The following is a 10,409-nucleotide window of genomic DNA, read 5'->3' as shown; positions in this document are numbered from 1 at the left end:
AATTAAGCAGTATTCCACATCTTGATCAGTTGATAAATGGAAACAAGATCTGGTTGAGAAAAAATAAAATGATTAAGAAAACATTACGAAGTGTAAAAAATTATAAGGCTCTTGGGCCAGATAATATTTCCCCAAGAGTATTGAAGGAGGTTAAAGATTGGATATGTGAACCACTTGCTACTATTTTTGTCAGTCCTTGAACAGTGGGCAGCGACCAGAGGATTGGAAGTTAGCTAATGTAACTCCTCTTTTCAAGGGAGGTGATAAGAATTGTCCCAGTAATTATAGACCCATTAGTCTTACATCAGTTGTGGGAAACGTTTCGGAAAGTCTGGCAAAAGATGCTTTGCAAAATCATTTATCAAAGTTTAGAATTGTTTTAGATAGTCAACATGGTTTCAGTAAGGGAAAATCTTGCCTTACAAATCTTTCAACATTCTTTGAAAAGGTTACTACTTGTGTATATGAGGGTAAGGGTGTAGATTTGGTGTATCTGGATTTTTAGAAAGCATTTGACAAGGTACCATATAAAAGGCTTGTGAAAAAAATTAGCCCTATAGGTGTGGGGGATAAGATAACTAATTGGGTAGAAGAGTGTCTGGATGGAAGAATGCAGAGGGTTGTTGTAAATGGAGTTCAGTCAAACTGGATTAATGTCACAAGTGGGGTACCTCAGTGCTCATTCTTAGGACCTTTGCTCTTTTTTATTTACATCAATGACATAGTTGAAGGAATTGTCAATAAGTTACTTACATTTGCTGACAATATTAAGGTCTTGGATATCGCTGGCTGTGACGAGGATACTGCTGCTTTACAAAAGGATTTAGATCATTTAGTGAGTTGGGCGAATAAATGATAGATGGGTTTTAATCATATAATAATATTGTAATAAATGTGGGTCATCATAATTTGCATTACAAGTATAATTTGAATGGGAGTGAAACCTTAACAGTGTTATGAAAGAAAGGGATTTTGGTGTAGTGGTTGATCAGTCTCCAAAGCCATCCCAGGGCAAGTAGTATTTTAGGTTGTATCTATGAAATACAATTTAATACAAGATTAAATAGGTTATAATTTCATTGTATGGATCACAGATTAGGCCATGTTTGGAGTATTGTTTTCAGTCTTGGGCTCCTTACCTAAGGAAGGACATTGAATTGTTAGAAAGTGTTCAGATGAGGGCTACTAGAATGGTGTCTGGGATGGAGGAGTTGTCATACAATCTTTCAAATTGTTTTCTCTTGAAAAAAAGAAGAATTAGAGGGGATGTGATTAAGAGATGTGATTGAGGTTAGAATGGTAGGGCACAAGTATAAATTTTGGCAGAGTAGGAGTTATCTTCGGCTAAGACAGTTTTATTTTTCTAACAGGGTGGTTGGCATTTGGAACAGGCTGCCTTCAGATATTGTGGTGGCAGTAAATTTAAGCGAGTTTATGAGAAAGCTTTATAACTATGTGAATGATAAGGGCTGGATTTGTTTATTTAAGTATAGTTTTAGTTTAGTTTAGAGGATAGGACAGCCTTGATTGATGAATATGGCACTTGTTATTGTCCCTAAACATTGTTATGATTTACAGAACTCTTAAAGTGTTTTAGTTAACATTGTTTACTGTGTCTTAATTTATCCTTGTCTACTCTGTTTTAGTTTAACATTGTTTACTGTGTCTTAATTTATCTTTGTCTACTCTGTTATAGTTTAACATTATTTACTGTGTTTTAGTTAACATTGTCTACTCTGTTTTAGTTTAACATTGTTTACTCTGTTTTAGTTTAACATTGTTTACTCTGTTTTAGTTTAACATTGTCTACTCTGTTTTAGTTTAACATTGTTTACTGTGTCTTAATTTATCCTTGTCTACTCTGTTTTAGTTTAATATTGTTTACTGTGTTTTAGATGATTTAGACTGTGAGAGTTGTGCCAGACCTCATTCGCGTCCAGCTGGGTCCGAGTTCAATCATTATCTGGAGTATTTTTTACAAGACCTACCCAATGAATACTGTGCAAAGGCGTAAGTGTCAAGTAAACTCTTTCCACATGGGCTCGGTCCCTGGGACCAACCTCGTAACCACTTTGTGCTTGCTATAGTTTTCATGCTATAACTTTGAAATTAGTGAGTGAATGTTAAAGAAATTTGGCAGATTATCAGTAAATATCACAATGCTTTCATACACAAAATACCAATTCAAAAACATTTTTTTTTTACTTTTATTAAGGTTTGTAAAGCAATGGTTTTCTCGTGCTTTTCTTTTCTTTCTCTTTCACTACGGGCTCGGTCCCTAGGCCCGACCTCATAAACATTTTGTGCTTTGTATAATTTTCATGCAAAAACTTTTAAATTGGTAAGCATATGGTAATGAAATTTGGCATATTATCAGTAAACATTACAATGCTTTCATATGCAAAATATCAAGGTTTATTTTGTTTAATTTTTAATTTATAAAGGTTTATAAATCTATGTTTTTCTCATGCCTTTTTTCTTTTTGAATGTTGCCTTATCTAACGTGCAAAGTAATTTTCACTTTAAAATTAAAGTACTTTTGTGCATCAGAAAATTTTCAAATTTCACATGCAAAATCTTTATAATGTCCAGATAGTTATCAAATGTTTCTTATGAAAAAACTTTATATTTTATCTGCTATTTTCAGTGATGAATCTCTGTATGGGTTCGGCAGTATTTTACAGATAACGCAACCACCATAAAAAATCAGGAAATAAATATAAATTATGCCTCTTTCATTCTAGGATGAACACAAATTATAACATGAAAACATAAATGTTTAGACTAAATTGCTTAAGGTATAATACTAATATTCAATTATAACGTATTGTTTGATACCAAACTTATTGCCATATATTCATGAAATAATAGTTCAATAAAATTTTGAATGCGAATTAACAAATGCAATGACATGACCTTTCACCTGTGACCTGTCTGGAAAGGGTTAAACAGTATCTTTCAAGAAGACATGTTACAATGGTTTGATAGTTAAGTTACTTGAATTAGACACTGTGTAGGGATTTACAATGTTATTTACTTGTCATTTTTTAAGGCTTCATTTATCTATATACTCATATAATGGTTATTATAGTGTAAATTGTTACAATTATCAGGAAATTTTCTTTAATAATCTCTAAAGTTTAACACACAAATTTGTAATTTTCAACAGATTGACCAAGATTTTTTCCTTGATTCCTATTACTGTCATTTTTATTAAGTTAAATAGTTTAATAATTAGATATAGCGTGTGTTTACACCACATTGTCATCAAAAATTGTGAATGCATTAGGTGTTAAAATGAGACTTTATGTTACAAAGAGAAGTCTTTTTTTTTTTCCACCAATACAGATCTTGCATATACAGTCTGGCTATGTCTGTATTCCACAGGCACAGATCTTGCATATACAGTCTGACTGTGTCTGTATTCTGCAATTACAGGTCTTGCATATACAGTCTGGCTGTGTCTGTATTCCGCAATTACAGGTCTTGCATATACAGTCTGGCTGTGTCTGTATTCCACAGACACAGGTCTTGCATATGCAGTCTGGCTGTGTCTGTATTCCACAGGCACAGGTCTTGCATATGCAGTCTGGCTAAGTCTGTATTCCACAGGCACAGGTCTTGCATATGCAGTCTGGCTAAGTCTGTATTCCACAGACACGGGTCTTGCATATGCAGTCTGGCTAAGTCTGTATTCCACAGACACGGGTCTTGCATATGCAGTCTGGCTGTCTGTATTCCACAGACACAAGTCTTGCATATGCAGTCTGGCTGTGTCTGTATTCCACAGACACAGGACTTGCATATGCAGTCTGGCTAAGTCTGTATTCCACAGACACAAGTCTTGCATATACAGTCTGGCTAAGTCTGTATTCCACACACACAGGTCTTGCATATACAGTCTGGCTAAGTCTGTATTCCACAGACACAGGTCTTGCATACAGTCTGACTAGAATTTCTTGTATTTTGTCTTTCAGGTGTCTCTCATTACAAAATTGTTGATTGTAAATGAAAATAATAAATATTGTTGTTTTTAATGGAAATAATATCCAAAGTCTGTTTTCAACATAACTCCACTTATTAAAATGGAATATATTGTCAGCTGTCAAAGGCACATTATGTAATAAAGAAAGTTTTATTCTAACTTGAGAAAATTTTCAGAATCTTAAAATGGCTATTTATTGAATAATGTTTTTTTGTTTGGATTTCTTCTACAGAGGCAAAGCTCAGTTTGGTTCTGCTGTCGAATTGATCCATGGCAATAATAGCTACACCAGGGTGGGAGGTAAGATTTGAGCTTATAGTAAAATAAGCCCGATATTCCATTCTTAGAAGTTTTTGCTTAAACTTTGTCTTTTTACGTTCATTTATAGGTTGTTTTTTTTTCTTAAAAACTATAAATTTGAGAACTTAGTCATCTGAAGTACCAAATGTTTTGAACACCTTAGTCTAGGGTTTCTGTTATTATGAATGTTGTCTGTAGAACCATGGCAACAAATATTTAATCTATCTTGCAGAACAGATGGTTCTTTTTTTATCTAACATTATCATAGGGTTTTTCAGTTATTTTTATTGAGGAACCCAGAATCCATTTGTACTTTAGATATTGGGGTCTGAACAGTGTCGCTTGATAGGATAGGTACTGGGAGAATAATGACCATGTCTTCTTTACAGCTACTCACTACATGACATACCACACTATCCTAAAGACTTCAAAGGACTTCTATAAAGCCCTGGAGTTATCTCGTTATATCTCGGACAAACTGACCGAACAGATCAGAACAGAAACAGCCGACTCGGATGTTCGTGTGCTTCCTTACAGGTATGCGATTGTGTATGCAGAAGTGGAGTTCCACATATTTAAAAAATTTTTAAATTCTATCCCATTGCTTTATTCGTGAACTAGGGAGTTTCCTTTATCTTTGTTAAGAGAAATTGTTTTTGTGTCTTCTAGCATAGTCCATGTGTTCTATGAGCAGTACCTCACCATGTGGCCCGACACACTGAAGAGCTTAGGATTTTCGGTGTCTGCCATATTTGTTGTAACTTTCCTTTTTCTGGGACTGGACTTCTTCTCAGCAGCAGTTGTTGTGATGACCATTATGATGATTATTGTCAACTTGATGGGGATGATGTACTGGTGGAATATTTCTCTTAATGCTGTTTCTCTAGTCAACTTGGTTGTGGTAAGAGAACTTCATTTCCTGTAGATGTGTTTATATATTTTAGTGACCTGTTTCAATACTTGTGTGTGTTGTGTTGTCTTAAAAATATTTCACTACAAACTAAAAAACCATCTATTTTTTTGGTTAAGTACATGATTATTAAGTTCACCAATTTCTATATGTTTTGCATTATTAAAGCAGTTAGGAATACAATTACACTGTTTTATAATTGGGCATGTTTGATAAAAAAAAGACAATGGCAAGCCCAGTCCATGTAACAATAATAAATTAGTTTATTTCTTCTATAACATTTCTACAGGTCATGTTCACCTTGACATATATTGTAGGCCTAAGTTCACAAACAATGTTGAAGCTGAATAATAGCTTACAACAAGACTGTTTAAATTAAGACTACTTGTTGTTAGAATCATTCTCTGAATTATAAAGAGAAGAAAGATATGCTCAAATAATTTGAGTTTGTAAAGTTATTTTAGTGTTTAAAGAAAATTTTCTATTATTGTAGGCAGTTGGAATTTCTGTTGAATTCTGCTCTCATCTTACTCGATTGTTTGCAATTAGTCCAGCTCCTACGAGGATCAAGAGAGCCCAGGATGCACTAGAACGAATTGGAAGTTCTGTAAGCTATAGTTTTTCCTATCATTGACACTTTGCAAATTTTTCAAGGGTTGTACTGTATGACAGATTGTCTACATGCTCGATTTAGTTGAAAGCCTTATATACTCATAAATATCCTGCCTTTGTGATAATTTTGGTATACAGGGGCAGAGATGGCCGATTTTTTTTTTTTTTTCCATTTCCAAACTGCAACAATAATCTTCATGCCACTCTTACATTTGTATACTTTGTTCCATGAGTATTGGAAATTATTGGTGAGACCTTTACTTGTATCAAATTTTATTTGAGATTTCTGAATAATAAGATAAACGTAAGGGTCAGAATGTTTTATGTAATTCTTGAATTTATTTACAAAACTTTTCTTATTTTGTGCAACAACATTTTTTAAGTAGTTAGTTTTGTGTTTGATTTATTTTAGGTCTAAGCAGAGATTCAGGGTATATCAAGGTTTAGTATATAAGCATGGTTTGATATTTTTAGGGAGGAATAGACTAACACGTTATTAAAAGCCAAACTTCTTGTGATTGAAGATTCAATATAGAATTCAGTATAACGGTGAAAATGTCATTCACATAACGTTAGTAGAAGTCTAATTTTTGAAATTATCCATGTTAAAGCATGAGAAGACTTTTGTCAGCTTCTGTTTTCAACATTGCACCTTAAGAAATGTTCATGACATACTGAATTTGATTCTTCTATATGGTTCACATATGAAGTAGACAATAAAGTTTTTGTTTTGGATGTTTTAATCACAATAGGAATCAAACATGAAATTAAACACTTTATTTGGTAACCCCATGTATACCCAAGTTATCAGAGATGCAAATGAAAGTATAAAAATGCAGAGTGTTACTGAATATATATGCTATTCCATGACCGATTTAGTACATTCATCACAAAAACACTATCTGACATAAGGTGTGAGGAAATTGGCCCTAGTGTAGCTGTTTTCTCATACAGTAGCACCCTTGGACTTGTTGTAATTAACGATCATAATTTGTTGAAATAGTCTTGCCCAAATGCTAATGTTATTCTAAACTTTGTTCACACTGATACAATAGTGTACATTATCTTTGGAGATACATGATTTTAATAACACCAGTGAAAGCTATTTTCTCTTGAACAGAATATGTGACTTGAATTGTATTCCAGATTTTATCAGGTATCACCCTCACTGACTGTGGGATCCTGGTTTTAGCCTTTGCGAAGTCTCAGATTTTTCAAGTGTTTTACTTTAGGATGTATGTTGGAATCATTGCATTTGGAACTCTTCACAGCCTGATATTTCTACCAGTATTTCTAAGTATTATAGGTAAGATTGTCCATTTTTATTGAGCCATGTTTCAATAATATGTAAATTAAAATTAAAACTTATTTAAAAAAAAACATTCAAAATATCAAATTTATTTCCCTTCCCTTTTGTATCTATGATTTGGGGAGAAGAAATTCTTTCATGAATTGTATTTATTACAACTATACAACAGACCTTATGAAGCAACTACTAAAAATACAGTTTCTATGAAAACAAATGGCTTCCACCTTGAAGATACTGCAAAATATGCTACAGTCTTAAACCTTTATGGCAACTTCAGAGTTTAGTGTAAAAAATGCTTCTTACCTCTTTTAGGTCCTCCAGTAAATAGACAGAAAATGTATGACCATATTCACCTCCAAGATCTTCCATCTGAAGGAAGACTGGCTGAAAGTGTAAGTATATCTTGAACTCTGAAAAACAGTAAAAAGTACACTTTTAATGTTTAAAGTTTGCTTTCTCACTAATTCATTCTTTCTTTCTAGGTAAACATGTAAAGAAATGCCTGGGTTAGAGGATAACAGATGTGTTCCAGTTCTATGAATAATTCATGCACTGTAGATGTCCTGTGAGGAATGGATGTTTGTTTTTTTATCTCTAATTACTGTTGTTAGCTTTTTTAGTTGTAAAGTGTTCTTTCATTCATAATATCCCAGTGAGTTTTGTAGTGTCACATAACCTATGTTAACTTATTCCATTCCTTCACTCTATTGTGAATAAAATGCATGATTTCAGTCCTTGTGGCATAGCAAATATGACAATTAAAAACATTTAACTATAGCATGCATGTCTATGCGGCAGATGGCAGAGATCGTAGTATTTCACACACCTTCCCACTGAAATAATTAAAAGTAACTACATATTATAGTTGAAATGGGCCGAAACTGAAGTCCTGCTCCTCCAGTTGTTTCACCCAGAGTAATGAATGAAACAATGTTACTGGTTCCATCCAAAACTGTTAACATTTCAAACATTTATTGCCTGAGTCCAACTCCTTTAAAAAAAAAAAGTCATCAAGTTGTCTTTTTTTCCCCTGACAATAAAATGAAGTGTTTTATAATGAAGCTTCCTTTTTAATTCCATCTGTACTCTATACTGTACATGTTGCCTTTCAAGAAAGTCCTGTGCCTAGATGTGCTTCTGCTACCCTACTTATTACTTAAAGAATTTGATTTTAACATATTTATATTATTTAAAGACATACTTGCAATCTGTAGAAGAGTTAAACTCGCATTGTCTTTGAAGCTAATCTGTATTGATGTAAATGTACTTCCACTAATACTCTGTAGTAAGCATTTATGAAACATTTTAAATGTTTATTATTTGTATACAGTAGAGTTAATTACGTGTGTGTAGTTGTAGTTAAAAACTGCTATTTGTATGACTTGTCTCCTTTCTGCTGGTGTTAAGAAAAATTTGTTTAGAGGAATATTTGGAATCTAACATTCCACTTTACTTGTTTTTGTATCTAGGGAATGGTTTCAACAGTACCATAACTTTAAGCTCTTAAGCTCTAGCTAATTTTTGTTTCTATCACACTAACACAGTTCTTAGCTTTATTCTATAGCAACTATAGTTAGGGGAACATTACTGTGTCTTAGTAGATATAGACACTGTTGATGTTTGTATGAAAGATTATATTTAATTCTGTATTAATGATTTTTGTGTGCTATTAAAACTTTGTTCTACTTAAAACAGTGCATTTCAATAGTAATTACAATCAAGAGATGAGATGGCTATTTAGATACTGTTGTACCCAACATTAATGTAATTGTAGCAGATGTTCACACACACACACACACACACACACACATGTTAATCACATTGCAGAAGATACTTTACCAAATAATACAATAAATTTCTTAGACAACTACACAAAGGATCTGTGGGCTGCATAGTACCGCAATCTTGTTCCAAGAATAATTATCTGTACTGGTTAGACAACTACATAAAGGATCTGTGGGCTGCATAGTACCGCAATCTTGTTCCAAGAATAATTATCTGTACTGGTTAGACAACTACACAAAGGATCTGTGGGCTGCATAGTACCACAATCTTGTTCCAAGAACAATTATCAGTACTGGTTAGACAACTACACAAAGGATCTGTGGGCTGCATAGTACCACAATCTTGTTCCAAGAACAATTGTCAGTACTGGTTAGACACCTACACAAATGATCTGTGGGCTGCATGGTACCGCAATCTTGTTCCAAGAACAATTATCAGTACTGGTTAGACACCTACACAAAGGATCTGTGGGCTGCATGGTACTGCAATCTTGTTCCAAGAGCAATTATCAGTACTGCAACTAAAAAAGATGAATAAATGGGTATGTAGTTATTATTTGGAGGCACCATATTTAACAATAATATTTTTGCATAAAGATGGAACTAAGCTCCAGATTAATAAATAATAGTAGAAAAAAACTTAACTAGCGAAATTGGCAATCTGACAGTTAGTAACAGGTGTCTTTTTTAACAATCTGACAGTTAGTAACATATCTTTTTTTAACAGTAATATTGAACAACTGTCACTCAAGTTATTACCAACTCAGCCATGTCCACACTAAATCAATTAAGAAAGAGTTGTATCAGGAACATTAAACCAAGAAAAACTACTATTTAGGACAAGTGAGTGGATGGACTTATTGACTGGAGTAACACGTTACAGCTTTTCCAAGTAAGATCAGAGAATATCAGATGATGCTTAGAACAGTAAAGGTGCTGTATGATAACCCCAGACTATTCAACTGGGTAAGGCCTTATGACAAAACAAAAAAACATATTACTCTTAGAACAGTAAAAAGTACTGAATGACAACCCCAGACTATTCAACTGGGTAAGGCCTTATGACAAAACAAAAAAAAACATATTACTCTTAGAACAGTAAAGGTGCTGTATGACAATCCCAGACTATTCAACTTGGTAAGGCCTTATGACAAAACAAAAAACATGTTACTCTTAGAACAGTAAAAAGTACTGAATGACAACCCCAGACTATTCAACTGGGTAAGGCCTTATGACAAAACAAAAAAACATATTACTCTTAGAACAGTAAAAAGTACTGAATGACAACCCCAGACTATTCAACTGGGTAAGGCCTTATGACAAAACAAAAAAACATCTTACTCTTAGAACAGTAAAAAGTACTGAATGACAACCCCAGACTATTCAACTGGGTAAGGCCTTATGACAAAACAAAAAAACATATTACTCTTAGAACAGTAAAAAGTACTGAATGACAACCCCAGACTATTCAACTGGGTAAGGCCTTATGACAAAACAAAAAAACATCTT

General features: G+C 33.5%; 1 protein-coding gene across 1 annotated transcript in view; it reads left to right on the top strand.

The window, feature by feature from the left end:
* LOC106470242 (Niemann-Pick C1 protein-like) overlaps positions 1-8,808 on the top strand; it is a 58,736-nt gene extending 49,928 nt beyond the window's left edge. The window contains exons 20-27 of the mRNA XM_013930785.2: positions 1,896-2,010; positions 4,218-4,285; positions 4,675-4,822; positions 4,955-5,186; positions 5,689-5,802; positions 6,954-7,113; positions 7,429-7,508; positions 7,599-8,808. Coding sequence (XP_013786239.1) covers positions 1,896-2,010; positions 4,218-4,285; positions 4,675-4,822; positions 4,955-5,186; positions 5,689-5,802; positions 6,954-7,113; positions 7,429-7,508; positions 7,599-7,610 — 929 coding nt within the window. The 3' untranslated portion in view covers positions 7,611-8,808. The remainder of the gene's footprint in view (positions 1-1,895; positions 2,011-4,217; positions 4,286-4,674; positions 4,823-4,954; positions 5,187-5,688; positions 5,803-6,953; positions 7,114-7,428; positions 7,509-7,598) is intronic.
* The last annotated feature ends 1,601 nt before the right edge of the window (positions 8,809-10,409 follow it).

Source organism: Limulus polyphemus, unplaced genomic scaffold (genome assembly GCF_000517525.1).
Source record: "Limulus polyphemus unplaced genomic scaffold, Limulus_polyphemus-2.1.2 Scaffold3898, whole genome shotgun sequence".
NCBI classification, from domain to species: Eukaryota; Metazoa; Arthropoda; class Merostomata; order Xiphosura; family Limulidae; genus Limulus; species Limulus polyphemus.
The sequence above is the reverse complement of the archived record's forward strand: the minus strand, read 5'-3'. Positions and strand labels throughout refer to the sequence as shown.